General features: G+C 45.7%; 1 protein-coding gene across 1 annotated transcript in view; it reads left to right on the plus strand.

Annotated features, from left to right (window-relative positions):
• The first annotated feature begins 3,196 nt into the window (after window positions 1–3,196).
• The window catches only part of LOC137335503 (uncharacterized), a 90,347-nt gene continuing 76,114 nt past the window's right edge, over window positions 3,197–17,429 (plus strand). The window contains exon 1 of the mRNA XM_068000843.1: window positions 3,197–3,330. Within this exon, the coding sequence (XP_067856944.1) occupies window positions 3,197–3,330 (134 nt within the window). The remainder of the gene's footprint in view (window positions 3,331–17,429) is intronic.

Raw genomic sequence — 17,429 nt, forward strand, 5'->3', positions numbered from 1 at the left:
AGGGTTTCAGCAGCAGATGAGCTAAGGCAGGGGTGGAGATGGGCGATGTTACGGAGGTGGAAGTAGGTGGTCTTGCTGATGGAGTGGCTATGTGGTCAGAAGCTCAGCTTTGGGTCAAACAGGACGGAAAAGTTGAGAACAATCTGGGTCAGCCTGAGACAGTGGCCAGGGGGGTGGATGGAATTAGTGGTGAGGGTACAGAATTTTTTCTTATTCGTTCATGGGATGTGGGCGTCGCTGGCAAGGCTAGCATTTATTGCCCATCCCTAATTGCCCTTGAGAAGGTGGTGGTGAGCCGCCTTCTTGAACCGCTGCAGTCCGTGTGGTGAAGGTTCTCCCACATTGCAGTTAGGTAGGGAGTTCCAGGGTTTTGACCCAGCGACGATGAAGGAACGACGATATAGATCCAAGTTGGGATGGTGTGTGACTTGGAGGGGAACATGCAGATGGTGTTGTTCCCATGTGCCTGCTGCCCTTGACCTTCTAGGTGGTAGAGGTCGCGGTTTGGGAGGTGCTGTCGAAGAAGCCTTGGCGAGTTGCTGCAGTGCATCCTGTGGATGGTACACACTGCAGCCATGGTGCGCCAGTGGTGAAGGGAGTGAATGTTTAGGGTGGTGGATGGGGTGCCAATCAAGTGGGCTGCTTTGTCCTGGATGGTGTCGAGCTTCTTGAGTGTTGTTGGAGCTGCACTCATCCAGGCAAGTGCAGAGTATTCCATCACACTCCTGACTTGTGCCTTGTAGATGGTGGAAAGGCTTTGGGGAGTCAGGAGGTGAGTCACTCGCTGCAGAATACCCAGCCTCTGACCTGCTCTTGTAGCCACAGTATTTATGTGGCTGGTCCAGTTAAGTTTCTGTTCAATGGTGACCCCCAGGATGTTGATAGTGGGGGATTCGGTGATGGTAATGCCGTTGAATGTCAAGGGGAGGTGGTTAGACCCTCTCTTGTTGGAGATGGTCATTGCCTGGCACATGTCTGGCGCAAATGTTACTTGCCACTTATCAGCCCAAGCCTGAATGTTGTCCAGGCCTTGCTGCATGTGGGCACGGACTGCTTCATTATCTGAGGGGTTGCGAATGGAACTGAACACTGTGCAATCATCAGCGAACATCCCCATTTCTGACCTTATGATGGAGGGAAGGTCATTGATGAAGCAGCTGAAGATGGTTGGGCCTAGGACACTGCCCTGAGGAACTCCTGCAGCAATGTCCTGGGGCTGAGATGATTGGCCACCAACAACCACTACCATCTTCCTTTGTGCAGATATGACTCCAGTCACTGGAGAGTTTTCCCCCTGATTCCCATTGACTTCAATTTTACTAGGGCTCCTTGGTGCCACACTCGGTCAAATGCTGCCTTGATGTCAAGGGCAGTCACTCCCACCTCACCTCTGGAATTCAGCTCTTTTGTCCATGTTTGGACCAAGGCTGTAATGAGGTCTGGAGCCGAGTGGCCCTGGCGGAACCCAAACTGAGCATCAGTGAGCAGGTTATATCAGTGCCGCTTGATAGCACTGTCGACGACACCTTCCATCACTTTGCTGATGATTGAGAGTAGACTGATGGGGCGGTAATTGGCCGGATTGGATTTGTCCTGCTTTTTGTGGACGGGACATACCTGGGCAATTTTCCACATTGTCGGGTAGATGCCAGTGTTGTAGCTGTACTGGAACAGCTTGGCTAGAGGCGTGGCTAGCTCTGGAGCACAAGCCTTCAGCACTACAGCCGGGATGTTGTTAGAATTTGTGGTGAGGACCGAAGATGATAACTTTGGTCCTCCATGCCCATCTTTCCTGCAACTCACTGTTTAAATTTCTCCAATCAGGTTCACATCCCTGACATCGCACCAATCAAAGTCACAAATGACATCTCCTGTGACTGTGGGTCATTATCCCTTGTGGCCTGAGAATCTTCAGCAATGGGTTTTCTTCCCACCCCCGCACGGCAACCTCTGAAGCCCCCCCCAACCAAGGATCTATTCAAGGCCCCTCCTCTTCTTCATCTACACGTTGCCACTTGCATCATCCACAGGCATGGCGTGTGGTTCCACATGTACACCGATGACACCTATCTCTCCACCACCTATCTCGGCCCCTCCACTGCCTCTGTGTATCAGACAGTTTGTCCAGTATCCAGTCTTGGACAGATCTTTGGGGATCCAGAGATAATGGTGAGGAATGAGAAGAGAAGCCATTGCTGGAGATGTGCTAGCTATGATTGGATAGGTAAGAGTGGAACTGAATGAGGGCCATGCCACCATGCTGGATAATGGAGGAGAGGCATTGTAGGACGATGGTGTGATCCATTCTATTGATGGATCCAAAGAGGCAGAAAAGGATGAGGTGGGATAATGCACCATGGTCACAGTCACCATGAGAGGATGTTGTTTGTGACTTTGGTTATGGCCGTTTGATTTCCGTGACAGGGCGGAAACCTGATAATACTGACACTGTCCATGAGAAAATGTGTGCTAGTGTTTCCCCTGATAAACAAGGCCTCTGTCATCAGGAAACCGAAGGGGGCAGGGATTCAGTCAGACACCAATCCAATGCTTTTGTGATCTTCACAGCAACTGGTAGATCAGTCTCCAAGTTAGATCTTGTCTGCAGGTCTGTCTGCAGGTCAGTCTCCTCGTTAGATCTTGTCTGCAGGTCTGTCTGCAGGTCAGTCTCCTCGTTAGATCTTGTCTGCAGGTCTGTCTGCAGGTCAGTCTCCTCGTTAGATCTTGTCTGCAGGTCTGTCTGCAGGTCAGTCTCCTCGTTAGATCTTGTCTGCAGGTCTGTCTGCAGGTCAGTCTCCTCGTTAGATCTTGTCTGCAGGCCAGGCTCCAGCAGATGGCATAACTTGGTGACAGCTTTCTTCGTCAAGTAGAGGCAGAGAAGGAAGATCTCCGTAGACCTGGCCAAGTAAAGGTGCCTGGGTCTGAATATCTGGATCCTGGGCTGGGTCTGGCTAGGCATCAGGCATCAGTGGCAAGTGATTTGCCTCTTCTTGCTCCTCCAAATCCTCAGCAGCCATTGGAAGATCCAATGGGATGCCCAGGCTGAGCCAGAGCTTCAAGAATCCCAGTTCTCCAGGGAACAGCAGGGCAGCCTGGAATCGACTGTTTCACTTGGGCAAACAGTGCCACAGGGGTGAAGGGGCCAGAACACACGGGAGGAGGAGGAGATTTCAATAAAATTGCATAAAATCAGGGGATGGCACGAGGCCTGTGCACACTCAGCACGCCTCGAAAAAGAGGAAAAATTCTGGGATTACAGAATTCGGAGGGCAGTGACTCTGATGTTTGGATCCTTGCCCATTTCCGTGATGTGGTGTGTGGAAAGTGGAGGTATCCTCCCCTGAACAACCGATCATGGAATTTAATACGTTTGGACTCGTGCCCATCAGCACCTGAAGGTGCCCAAACTCATTTTAGTAAAGGACCACTGCAGGCAGCCAGGAAACTTTCACCCCATCTGTCTTAGTTGGATTCAAACATCAATCCCAGAGGTGAAGGGGCAGCATTGTAACCTCTGCACCATCCCACCCCATTCATTTTATTTTTAAGAGCTTGTGACAGAGACAGTTTCTCTTTAAAAGAGGTTCGTGATGGTGAGGCTCCCAATGAAATAAATTCCAGCGCATCATGAATAAACAAGATGGGTTAGACTGCACTGGGCCATTTGAGAATCGGCAAATCATTTCAATTCAAGACAATCCTTCAGGACATATCAATGAATTGTCTCTGATATCATCAACAAGATTACTAACACCTTTGAATTGTGTGTGGGCTGGAGAATTAATACATGAAATGCCAGTTCATTCATAGCAGATGCCACAATATGGAAGAAACTGTGAGCTTTAGCCTGTTTAATTAAAGCTCTTTATTGAATGACGGAAGTGACTGGGCTCCTGGTTGCTGTAATTTCGATGAGATGAGTGGCTGATGGTGAACTACAGAACCTTTCAATGTGACTCAGACCTCAGAGTCTCAACAAACACTTATTTCCGCAAACATCCTAAAGCTGACAGGCAATCAATCGTGGGTGAGTCATCTGGGATGTAGCTCGCTCTGACCTCTCTGTATCTTCAGCCTCCTTATCCATTAATTACAGTTTGATTGCTATTTATTTTTATACACACACCGCATTCTGTCGCATTAAACAACCACAAGAACCTTGCACTTTGAGTTAAAACCTGCAATTTCTTCATTTATTACAATAAAACCCTCCTTTATAATCAAAGAATAGTGTTAAGATTTTTTAGAAGATTAAAGAATATCCTGTGTGAAAAGTTACCATTCTGTGTATCTCACTCAAGGTCTGGTGGAGCAGAACAGGGGGAGGTATCAGGCCCATGGAGCCTGCCCTCTCACTTTGTTGGCTAGGCCAGCTCTTTACCTCTTTAATCCTAATTCCACACCATTTCTCCACATCTCTTTAAACCCTTACTGCATCTTAATCATTTTAATTGATTCAGCATCTATACTGTTTTGAAGCAACACATCCCACATCCTCAAACCTTTTCTGTGAGATTCACTTTAACTGGCTTAGTCCGAATTCTAAGATTCTGTCCTTTTGTCCTGGAATCCCTTACTAGAGACAAGACTTGTTCCCCATAGAATCATAGAAAGGTTACAGCACAGAAGGAGGCCATTCGGCCCATTGAGTCTGTGCCAGCTCTATGCAAGAGCAATCCAGCTAGTCTCACTCCCCCGCCCTTTCCCTGTAGCCCTGCAAATATTTTCCTTTCACGTACTTATCCAGTTCCCTTTTGAAGGCCATGATTGAATCTGCCTCCACCACCCCCTCGGGCAGTGCATTCCAGATCCTAACCACTCGCTATGTAAAAAAAAGTTTTTCCTCATGTCACCTTTGGTTCTTTTGCCAATCACCTTAAATCTATGTCCTCTGGTTCTTGATCCTTCCGCCAATGGGAACAGTTTCTCTCTATCTACTCTGTCTAGACCCTTCATGATTTTGAATACCTCTATCAAATCTCCTCGCAACTATCTCTGTTCCAAGGAGAACAACCCCAGCTTCTCCAGTCTATCCACGTAACTAAAGTCCTTCATCCCCGGAATCAATCCACTAAATCTCTTCTGCACCCTCTCTAAGGCCTTCACATCTTTCCTAAAGTGCGATGCCCAGAACTAGATACAAAACTCCAGTTGTGACTGAACCAGTGTTTTATAAAGGTTCATCATGACTTCCATACTTTTGTACTCTATGCCTCTATTTATAAAGCCCACGATCCCGTATGCTTTTTTAACCGCTTTCTCAACCTGCCCTGCCACCTTCAATGATTTGTGTACATATACCCCCAGATCTCTCTGTTCCTGTACCCCTTTAAGAATTGTGCCCTCTAGCTACTTGAAGGTAAATCAAGCAGCGGGAGGCATTCAAGGGGAAGATTCTAGGGGTGCGGAGTAAACATGTTCCCACAAAGAAAAACGGTTGGACTGCCAAATTGAGAGCCCCCTGTAAGTCAAGGAGCATATAGGGTAAAATAAGGCAGAAAAGGAAAGCTGATGTCAGACACCGAGAGCTCAATATTATAGAAAGCCTAGAGGAGTATACAAAGTGCAGGGGTGAGATTAAAAGGGAAATTAGGAAAGCAAAAAGAGGGCATAAAATAATATTGGCAAGTAAAATCAAGGAAAACCCAAAGATGTTTTATAAATACATTAAGAGCAAGAGAAGAACTAAGGAAAGAGTAGGGCCTATCAGAGACCAAAAAGGTAACCTATGTGTGGAGATGGAAGATGTGGGTATGGTTCTTAATGAATACTTTGCGTCTGTCTTCACAAAAGAGAGGGACGATACAGACATTGTAGTTAAGGAGGAGGAGTGTGAAAAATTGGTTGGGATAAAGTTAGTGAGAGAGGAAGTATTAAGGGGATTAGCATCTTTGAAAGTAGATAAATCACCAGGGCCGGATGAAATGTATCCTAGGCTCTTAAAAGAAGCCTGGGAGGAAATAGCAGAGGCTCTGACCATCATTTTCCAATCCTCACTGGATACAGGCGTGGTGCCGGAGGATTGGAGGACTGCTAACATTGTATCATTATTTAAAAAGGGATTGAGGGATAGATCGAGTAATCACAGGCCAGTCAGTCTAACCTCGGTGGTGGGCAAATTATTGGAATCAATTGTGAGGGACAGGATAAACCATCACTTAGAAAGGCACGGACTAATCAAGGACAGTCAGCATGGATTTGTTAAGGGAAGGTTGTGTCTGCCTAACTTGATTGAATTTTTTGAGGAGGTAACAAGGAGGGTCGATGAGGGTAGTGCATTTGATGTAGTCTACATGGATTTTAGCAAGGCTTTTGACAAGGTCCCACATGGCAGACTGGCCAAAAAAATACAAGCCCATGGGATCCAAGGGAGAGTGGCAAATTGGATCCAAAATTGGCTCAGTGGCAGGAAGCAACGGATAATGGTTGACGTGTGTTTTTGTGACTGGAAGGCTGTTTCCAGTGGGGTTCCACAGGGCTCAGTACTAGGTCCCTTGCTTTTTGTGATATATATTAATAATTTGGACTTAAATGTGGGTGGCATGATTAAGAAGTTTGCAGATGATACAAAAATTGTCCGTATGGTTGATAGTGAGGAGGAAAGCTGTAGACTGCAGGATGATATCAATGGACTGGTCAGTTGGGCAGAAAAGTGGCAAATGGAATTCAATCTGGAGAAGTGTGAGGTAATGCATTTGGAGAGGGCAAACAAGGCAAGGGAATACACAATAAATGGGAGGATACTGAGAGGTGTAGAGGAAGTGAGGGATCTCGGAGTGCACTTCCACAGATCCATGAAGGTGGCAGGACAGGTAGATAAGGTGGTTAAGAAGGCATATGGAATACTTTCCTTTATTAGTCGAGGCATAGAACATAAGAGCAGGGAGATTATGCTGGAACTGTATAAAACACTGGTTCGGCCACAGCTAGAGTACTCTGTACAGTTCTGGTCACCACATTTCAGGAAGGATGTAATTGCACGAGAGAGGGTGCAGAGGAGATTTACGAGGATGTGCCAGGACTGGAGAATTTTAGCTATGAGGAAAGATTGGATAGACTGGGGTTGTTCTCTTTGGAACAGAGGAGGTTGAGGGGTCATTTAATTGAGGTGTACAAAATTATGAGGGGCCTAGTTAGAATGGATAGGAAGGACCTATTTCCCTCAGCAGAGAGGTCAATAACCAGGGGGCATAGATTTAAAGTAATTGGTGGAAGGATTAGAGGGGAACTGAGGAAAAATCTTTTCACCCAGAGGGTGGTGGGGGTCTGGAACTCACTGCCTGAGAGGGTGGGAGAGGCAGAAACCCTCAACTCATTTAAAAAGTACCTGGATGTGCACCTGAAGAGCCGTAACCTACAAGGCTACGGACCAAGTGCTGGAAAGAGGGATTAGGCTGGGTGGCTCATTTTTGGCTGGTGCGGATACGATGAGCCGAATGGCCTCCTTCTGTGCCGTAAATTGTCTATGATTCTATGATTTCATAGAATCATAGAAAATAGGAGCAAGAGTAGGCCATTCGGCCCTTCGGGCCTGCTCCGCCATTCGAAATGATCATGGCTGATCGTCTAACTCAGTACCCTGTTCCCACTTTTTCCCCATATCCCTTGATCCCTTTAGTATTAAGAAATATATCTATCTCCTTCTTGAATATATTTAATGACTTGGCCTCCACTGCCTTCTGTGGGAGAGAATTCCACAGGTTCACCACCCTCTGAGAGAAGAAATTTCTCCTCATCTCAGTTCTAGGGGCTGCTCTTTCAAAACTGAGATGAGGAGAAACTTCTTCACTCAGAGGGTAGTAGGTCTGTGGAATTTGCTGCCCCAGGAAGCTGTGGAAGCTACATCATTAAATAAATTTAAAACGGAAATCGACAGTTTCCTAGAAGTAAAGGGAATTAGGGGTTACGGGGAGCGGGCAGGAAATTGGACATGAATTTAGATTTGAGGTTAGGATCAGATCAGCCATGATCTTATTGAATGGCGGAGCAGGCTCGAGGGGCCAATTGGCCTACTCCTGCTCCTATGTCTTATGTTCTTATGTTCTAAATAGCCTACCCCGTACCCTGAGACTGTGACCCCTGGTTCTGGACTGCCCAGCCATCGGGAACATCCTCCCTGCATCTAGTCTGTCTAGTCTTGTTAGAATTTTATATGTTTCGATGAGATCACCTCTCATTCTTCTAAACTCTAGTGAATATAGGCCTAGTCGACCCAATCTCTCCTCATACGTCAGTCCTGCCATCCCAGTAATCAGTCTGGTTATATTGCCTCTCCTTGTTCTTCCTCCCGAAATGTATCACTTTGCAATTTTCTGTGTTAAATTTCATTTGCCACGTGTCCGCCCATGTCACCGGCCTGTCCAAATCCTCTTGAAGTCTATCACTATCCTCCTCACTACCCTTCCAAGTTTTGTGTGATCTGCAAATTTTGAAACTGTGCCCTCTACACCCAATTCCAAGTCATTAATATATATCAAGAAAAGCTGTGGTCCTAGTACCGACCCCTGGGGAACACCACTGTACACCTCCCTCCAGTCTGAAAAACAACCGTTCACCACTACTCTCTGTTTCCTGTCACTTAGCCAATTCTGTATCCATGTTGTTACTGCCCCCTTTATTCCATGGGCTTCAATCTTGATGATAAGCCTACCATGCGGCACTTTATCAAACGCCTTTTGAATGTCCATATACACCACATCAACTGCATTGCCCTCATCAACCCTCTCTGTTACCTCATCAAAAAACTCTATCAGGTTAGTTAAACACAATTTACCATTAACAAATCCGTGCTGACTTTCCCTAATCAATCCACACTCGTCCAAGTGACTGCTAATTCTGTTCCAGATTATTGTTTTTAAAAGTTTCCCCACCACTGAGATTAAACTGACTGGCCTGTAGTTGCTGGGTTTATCGTTACACTCTTTTTTGAACAAGGGTGTAACATTTGCAATTCTCCAGTCCTCTGGCACCATCCCCATATCTAAGGATGTTTGGAAGATTATGGCCAGTACCTCCGCAATTTCCACCCTTACTTCCCTCAGCAACCTAGGATGCATCCCATCCGGACCGGGTGACTTATCTACTTTAAGTACAGCCAGCCTTTCCAGTACCTCTTCTTTATCAATTTTTAGCCCATCCAGTATCTCAACTAGATCTTCCTTTACCAAGACTCTGGCAGCATCGTCTTCTTTAGTAAAGACTGATGCAAAGTACTCATTTAGTACCTCGGCCATCCCCTCTACCTCCATGTGTAGATCTCCTTTATGGTCCCTAATCGGCCCCACCCCTCCTCTTACTACTCGTTTACTGTTTACATGCCTGTAGAAGACTTTTGGAGTCCCTTTTATGTTGGCCGCCAGTCTATTCTCATACTCTCTCTTTGCCCCTCTTATTTCCTTTTTCACTTCTCTTCTGAACTTTCTATATTCTGCCTGGTTCTCACTTGTATTATCAACCTGTCATACGCCATCTTACTCTCTATCTCTTTTGTCATCCAGGGAACTCTGGCTTTAGTTGCCCTACCTGTTTGCCTCGTGGGAATGTACCTAGACTGTACGGAAACCATCTCCTCTTTAAAGGCCGCCCACTATTCAATTACAGTTTTGCCTGCCAATCTTTGATTCCAATTTACCCGGGCCAGATCTGTTCTCATCCCATTGAAATTGGCCCTCCTCCAATTGAGTATTTTTACTTTAGAGTGGTCCGTGTCCTTTTCCATAGCTAATCTAAAGCTTATGATACAATGATCGCTGTTCCCTAAATGTTCCCCCACTGACACTTGCTCCACTTGGCCCGCCTCATTCTCCAGAACCAAGTTCAGCAATGCCTCCTTCCTCATTGGGCCGGAAACGTACTGGTCAAGAAAGTTATCCTGAACACATTCCACTAGTTGGTGGCCTATAGAATACACCCAGTCGTGTAATGGCACCTCTTTTATTTCTCTCTAACCAAATAGATTCTGTCCTTGACCCCTCCAGGACATCCTCTCTCTCCAGTACTGCAATATTCTCATTCATCAATACTGACCCCCCTCCCTCCTTTCTTTCCTTCCCTATCTTTCCTGAACACCTTGTATCCAGGAATATTAAGTACCCAATCCTGCCCTTTTTGAGCCAGGGCTCCGTTATCGCCACAACATCATATTCCCATGTGGCTATTTGTGCCTGCAGCTCACCGACCTTATTTACTACACTTTGTGCGTTTACACACATGCACTGCAAACCAGTCTTAAACTTTCTTGTATTCTCTTTTAGTCTGATCCCATCTAATACTGCACTATTAATTCCTCTAGTGCTATCTTTCTCTCCCAATCCTTTGTGCCCCTTTTTTCTCCTTTCTAATGCTACATCCTGGTGCCCATCCCCCTGCCAAATTAGTTTAAACCCTCCCACACAGCACTAGTGAACCTCCCCGTGAGGACATTGGTCCTTGCTCTGTTGAGGTGCAACCCGTCCGGCATGTACAGGTCCCACCTCCTCCAGAACCGATCCCAATGCCCCAGGAATCTATAGCCCTCCCTCCAGTCACGCGTTCATCTGCTCTATCCTCCAACTGCTATACTCACTAGCGTGTGGCACCAGGACCATCGACCTGTTAACTCCCTTCATTATTCCCAAGTCCAGATCAAGTATATATTGGCTCTGATTCATGCTCCTGGAGTGGAGCCGCACGCTCTGGGAACGTATATCAGGAGATCACACGGCCCATTTTACGTCCATTAAATTTAATGGTGAAGCAGGCTCGGTGGGTTAAATGACCTCCTCCTGTTCCTGTGTTCCAGATGTTGAGTGAGATACAGAGTCGTAACATTTCACATGACTGCACAATTTCCTGATGCACGCTCCAAGCCACAATCAGAACATTAGTCCTATGGGTTGAAAGTTGACGGCCAGCAGTACTCCCTGGGTGAAACCACGTGTCACTTTCCACCAAAAGAGATGGTCCCTTTTATCCCAACTCTTTACCTTCTACATCCACCCAACTTCCCATCCGTGACATGAGGTTCTTGAGTTCCAATCTGGGCATCTCGATCTGGAATAGTGATGTCTTGTGTGGAACTGTATCACAGTAAATGTATATGACATCCACTGATCACTCTTTAGTAACTCCCTCAAAGAACTCACTTGGGTTAGTTAGACATGACCGACCTTTCACAAAACCATGCTGGTTCTCCAATCAGCTTTTACTTTTCCAAGTGTTCACTTATTTTGTCACTGGTAATGGATTCTATCAACTTTCCCATGACTAACATTACATTAACTGGTCTATGTACAGTTGGATAGTCCTCACCTCTCTTTTTGAATAATTGCACAACTAGTGAGGTTTGGAAGATTATAACTTGTGAATATAAATTTCCTTGCCTATTTCTTTTAGTAGAACATAGCAGAGTTGACAGCACAGAAGGAGGTCATTCGGCAAATCAGATCTGTGCCAAATCTATGCCAGAGCAATCCCAAACTAATCCCACTGCCCCACTCTCTCCCCATAGCCCTGTATCAATCCCAAACTAATCCCACTGCCCCACTCTCTCCCCATAGCCCTGTATCAATCCTAAACTAATCCCACTGCCCCACTCTCTCCCCATAGCCCTGTATCAATCCCAAACTAATCCCACTGCCCCACTCTCTCCCTATAGCCCTGTATCAATCCTAAACTAATCCCACTGCCCCACTCTCTCCCCATAGCCCTGTATCAATCCTAAACTAATCCCACTGCCCCACTCTCTCCCCATAGCCCTGTATCAATCCCAAACTAATCCCACTGCCCCGCTCTCTCCCCATCGCCCTGTATCAATCCCAAACTAATCCCACTGCCCCGCTCTCTCCCCATAGCCCTGTATCAATCCTAAACTAATCCCACTGCCCCACTCTCTCCCCATAGCCCTGTATCAATCCCAAACTAATCCCACTGCCCCACTCTCTCCCCATAGCCCTGTATCAATCCTAAACTAATCCCACTGCCCCACTCTCTCCCCATAGCCCTGTATCAATCCTAAACTAATCCCACTGCCCCACTCTCTCCCCATAGCCCTGTATCAATCCCAAACTAATCCCACTGCCCCGCTCTCTCCCCATCGCCCTGTATCAATCCCAAACTAATCCCACTGCCCCGCTCTCTCCCCATAGCCCTGTATCAATCCCCAAACTAATCCCACTGCCCCGCTCTCTCCCCATAGCCCTGTATCAGTCCTAAACTAATCCCACTGCCCCGCTCTCTCCCCATAGCCCTGTATCAATCCTAAACTAATCCCAATGCCCCGCTCTCTCCCCATAGCCCTGTATCAGTCCTAAACTAATCCCACTGCCCCGCTCTCTCCCCATAGCCCTGTGTCAATCCTAAACTAATCCCACTGCCCTGCTCTCTCTCCATAGCCCTATATCAATCCTAAAATAATCCCACTGCCCCGCTCTCTCCCCACAGCTCCGTATCTTCTTCTGCTTCAAATATTTCTCCACTTTTCCATTAAAAGATGGAATGGTCTCTGCCTCATCCACTCCCTGTGGCAAATCGTTCCCTGCTCCAACAATCCTCCGTGTAAAGATGTTTCTTCTAACCTCTCTTCGCACTCTCTTAGTAACCCTGGAAGTACTATTCTTACTTTTCTTGGAAATATGTGGTTTTGTCATCTACTAATTATCATCTTGAATAAATTCAACTATAGATTCACCAACTAACAACTTCTCCCACATTATTGCAGTCAATCGCTTCCTCAGCTCTTCAAAGTTGTCTTCTCGAATTTCAAACCCTTGACTTGTGACCCTCCTTTCTCCCGTTCAGGCCTGCTAGTGAATTCATAGAATCATAGAATCATAGAAAGGTTACAGCACGGAAGGAGGCCATTCGGTCCATCGAGTCCGCGTTGGATCTCTGCAACGTTGTTACATAAGGTTAAATCTCATGGGATCCAAGGTGAGGTAGCCAATTGGATACAAAATTGGCTTGACGACAGAAGACAGAGGGTGGTTGTAGAGGGTTGTTTTTCAAACTGGATGCCTGTGACCAGCGGTGTGCCTCAGGGATCGGTGCTGGGTTCGCTGTTATTTGTTATTTATATTAATGATTTGGATGAGAATTTAGGAGGCATGGTTAGTAAGTTTGCAGATGACACCAAGATTGGTGGCATTGTGGACAGTGAAGAAGGTTATCTAGGATTGCAACGGGATCTTGATAAATTGGGCCAGTGGGCCGATGAATGGCAGATGGAGTTTAATTTAGATAAATGTGAGGTGATGCATTTTGGTAGATCGAATCGGGCCAGGACCTACTCCGTTAATGGTAGGGCGTTGGGGAGAGTTATAGAACAAAGAGATCTAGGAGTACAGGTTCATAGCTCCTTGAAAGTGGAGTCACAGGTGGATAGGGTGGTGAAGAAGGCATTCAGCATGCTTGGTTTCATTGGTCAGAACATTGAATACAGGAGTTGGGATGATTTGTTGAAGTTGTACAAGACATTAGTAAGGCCACACTTGGAATACTGTGTACAGTTCTGGTCACCCTATTATAGAAAGGATATTATTAAACTAGAAAGAGTGCAGAAAAGATTTACTAGGATGCTACCGGGACTTGATGGTTTGACTTATAGGGAGAGGTTGGATAGACTGAGACTTTTTTCCCTGGAGAGTAGGAGGTTTAGGGGTGATCTTATAGAAGTCTATAAAATAATGAGGGGCATAGATAAGGTCGATAGTCAAAATCTTTTCCCAAAGGTAGGGGAGTCTATAACGAGGGGGCATAGATTTAAGGTGAGAGGGGAGAGATACAAAAGGATCCAGAGGGGCAATTTTTTCACTCAAAGGGTGGTGAGTGTCTGGAACGAGCTGCCAGAGGCAGTAGTAGAGGCGGGTACAATTTTGTCTTTTAAAAAGCATTTGGACAGTTACATGGGTAAGATGGGTATAGAGGGATATGGGCCAAGTGCAGGCAATTGGGACTAGCTTAGTGGTATAAACTGGGCGACATGGACATGTTGGGCCGAAGGGCCTGTTTCCATGTTGTAACTTCTATGATTCTATGATTCTATGATTCTAACAGCAATCCAGCTAGTCCCACTCCCCTGCCCTTTCCTTTAGCCCTGCAAATTATTTTCTTTCAAGTACTTATCTAGTTCACTTTTGAAGGCCATGATTGAATCTGCCTCCACCACCCCCTCGGGCAGTGCATTCCAGATCTTAACCACTCATTGTGTAAAAAAGTTTTTCCTCATGTCACCTTTGGTTCTTTTGCCAATCACCTTAAATCTTTGTCCTCTGGTCCTTGACCCTTCTGCCAATGGGCACAGTTTCTCTCTATCTACTCTGTCTAGACCCTTCATGATTTTGAATACCTCAATCAAATCTCCTCGCAACCATCTCTGCTCCAAGGAGAACAACCCAGCTTCTCCAGTCTATCCACGTAACTAAAGTCCCTCATCCCTGGAATCATTCTAGTAAATCTCTTCTGCACCCTCTCTAAGGTCTTCACATCTTTCCTAAAGTGTGGTGCCCAGAACTGGACACAATACTCCAGTTGTGGCTGAACCAGTGTTTTATAAAGGTTCATCATTACTTCCATACATTTGTACTATTATGCCTCTATTTATGAAGCCCAGGATCCCGAATGCTTTTTTAACCGCTTTCTCAACCTGCCCTGCTAACTTCAACGATTTGTGCACATATACCCCCTGATCTCTCCGTTCCTGTACCCCTTTTAGAGTTGTGCCCTCTAAACCATACTATGGTCCTGAATTCCCAAGATCCCCCTTTCTCAGGTCACTATTTCAGGTTGATTGCTGTTGCTTGCTCCATATAAGGATCCTACCGCCTGATTTAGGTGAGAACGCCTACACCAATATGGCAGCCCAAATAATGCAGCCGCTGATTGGGCACGGGACGTTGCACCCTGAAATTGGTCCTTTTTGCATCCATTTTCCAACCAAAAACAGGCACAACAAGGACCAATTCTACCCCAATATTTAAGATTGGAGCTGGTGATTGTGGGGATCAAAGAACCAGCCTGTGTTTGTATCGTGTCTGAGACAAGTACAGTGGATAAACAATACGGAAAGAGCACATCCAGGTACACAGCAACACTGAGAAGATGATATCGAATCATAGAATCTTACAGCACAGAAGGAGGCCATTCGGCCCATCGTGCCTGTGCCGGCTCTTTAAAGGAGCTATCCAATTAATCCCACTCCCCTGCTCTTTCTGGAGAGTGAGAGCCTCTCTCTTCCCCTAACTTGAACAAAATGAACTTTTGAAAAGATGACATTTAAACTTTAATCATAAGATACAAATCTTTAAAAAAGGCCAAAATCGGTCTTTTGGACATTTTGTTGGAGACAGGCAGGCGATCTCGAATGAGTCATCAGAAGATGTAACTGAGTTTGTGGGTGAGGGAATAACTTCTACAGACTATAAAAGATCAAACCTGGCAAGAGGGTAAAGAAATAAAACAATGAAGAGCTGGAGGGATAAATAGCAGGATGAAAGGGTCAGATGTGAGTGCAAGGCAGAGGCTAAAGAGAAAAACAGAAAAATGTCAATCGGAAAAGGAGTTTCCAAGGGCAGCACATTCCGAACTGAAAAATATCAGTTTGGGGCAAAGGAGAAACGAGGGACAGGAACAGAAACTGCAGAATCCATTCAGCAAGTGTAAATACAATGAAACAGAGGGTACATTCAGGACATTCCGGAGGGGGAGGGTGAACAGCCAGAGGTCATGGTCCATATCGGTACCAACGACATCAGTAAAAAAAGGGATGAGGTCCTGCAAGCAGAATATAGGGAGTTAGGAAATAAATTAAAAAGCAGGATCTCTAAGGTAGTAATCTCAGGATTACTCCCAGTGCCATGTGCTAGCAAGAGCAGAAATAGGAGAATAGACCAGATGAATGCATGGCTTGAGAGATGGTGTAGGAGGGAGGGGTTTAAATTCCTGAGGCATTGGGACCGATTCTGGGAAAGGCGGGACCTGTACAAGCTGGACGGGTTTCACCCAAGCAGAACTGGGACCAATATCCTCGTGGGGACATTTGCTAGTTGTGTTGGGGAGGGTTTAAACTAGTATGGCAGGGGGATGGAACCAAAGGGCAGGTACAGATAGGACAAATTCAGACCAGGAAACGGGAAGTAGAAAAGCAGTTAGTGACGTAGTTAGTGACTCAGAAAGGCAAAAGAAGCAAAGGTTAAATAGTGTTCAACACAGGAATTTGACGGGGTTAAAGGGTATATACCTCAATGCAAGGAGTATTACAAACAAAGCAGATGAGCTAAGGGCACAGATAGACACATGGCAGCATGATATCATTGCAATAACGGAAATCTGGCTTAAAGAGGGGGATAATTGTCAGCTCAATATCCCTGGATATAGAGTTTTCAGGCAGGATAGAGTGGGTGATAAAAAAGGAGGGGGGGGTAGCATTATTGGTTAAAGAATCAATTACAGTTGTGAGAAGGGATGATCTGCTAAATGGATCATCAATCGAGGCCATATGGGTTGAGCTAAGAAATAAAAAAGGGGCAGTCACACTACTAGGAGTGTACTATAGACCCCCGAATAGCGAAAGGGAGATAGAAGAACAAATATTTAGGCAAATTTCTGAGTGCAAAAATAAGAGGGCAATAATAGTAGGGGACGTCAACTACCCTAACATCAACTGGGATTCAAACAGTGTGAGGGGCACAGAGGGCGCAAAATTCTTGATCAGCGTCCAGGAGAACTTTTTTAGACAGTACGTGACAAGCCCAACAAGAGGGGATGCAATTCTAGATTTAGTCCTGGGAAATGAAGATGGGCAAGTGGGTGAAGTGACAGTGGGTGAACATACTGGGGATAGTGACCATAATTCAGTTAGTTTTAGCATTATTATGGAAAAGGACAGAGTTAAATCAGGAGTAAATGTTTTAAATTGGGGGAAGGCAAATTTTACAGAACTAAGAGATGATTTGGCAGAAGTGGACTGGACACAACTACTTGAGGAGAAATCAGTGGCAAGCCAGTGGGAGGCACTAAAAAGTGAAATTCTACAGGTACAATGTGGACATGTCCCCTCAAAGAAAAAGGGTGGCACTGCCAAATTTAGAGCCCCCTGGTTGTCTAGAAGTATACGGGGCAAGATAAAGCAGAAAAAGAAAGCTTATGACTGTCCCAGAAAACTAAATACTGCAGAAAGCCTAGAGGAGTATAGAAAGTACAGGGATGACATAAAAAAGGAAATAAGGAAAGCAAAGAGAGGGCATGATAAAATATTAGCTAGTAAGATTAAAGAAAACCCAAAGATGTTTTATCAGTACATTAAGAACAAGAGGATGGCTAAGGAAAAGGTGGGACCTATCAGGGATGATAAGGGTAACTTGTGTGTAGAAGCAGAGGATGTGGGTAGGGTTTTAAATGAATATTTTGACTCCGTATTCACAAAGGAAAGGGATGATCCGGACGTAGTAGTTAAA

Source organism: Heptranchias perlo, chromosome 19, assembly GCF_035084215.1.
Source record: "Heptranchias perlo isolate sHepPer1 chromosome 19, sHepPer1.hap1, whole genome shotgun sequence".
NCBI lineage: Eukaryota > Metazoa > Chordata > Chondrichthyes > Hexanchiformes > Hexanchidae > Heptranchias > Heptranchias perlo.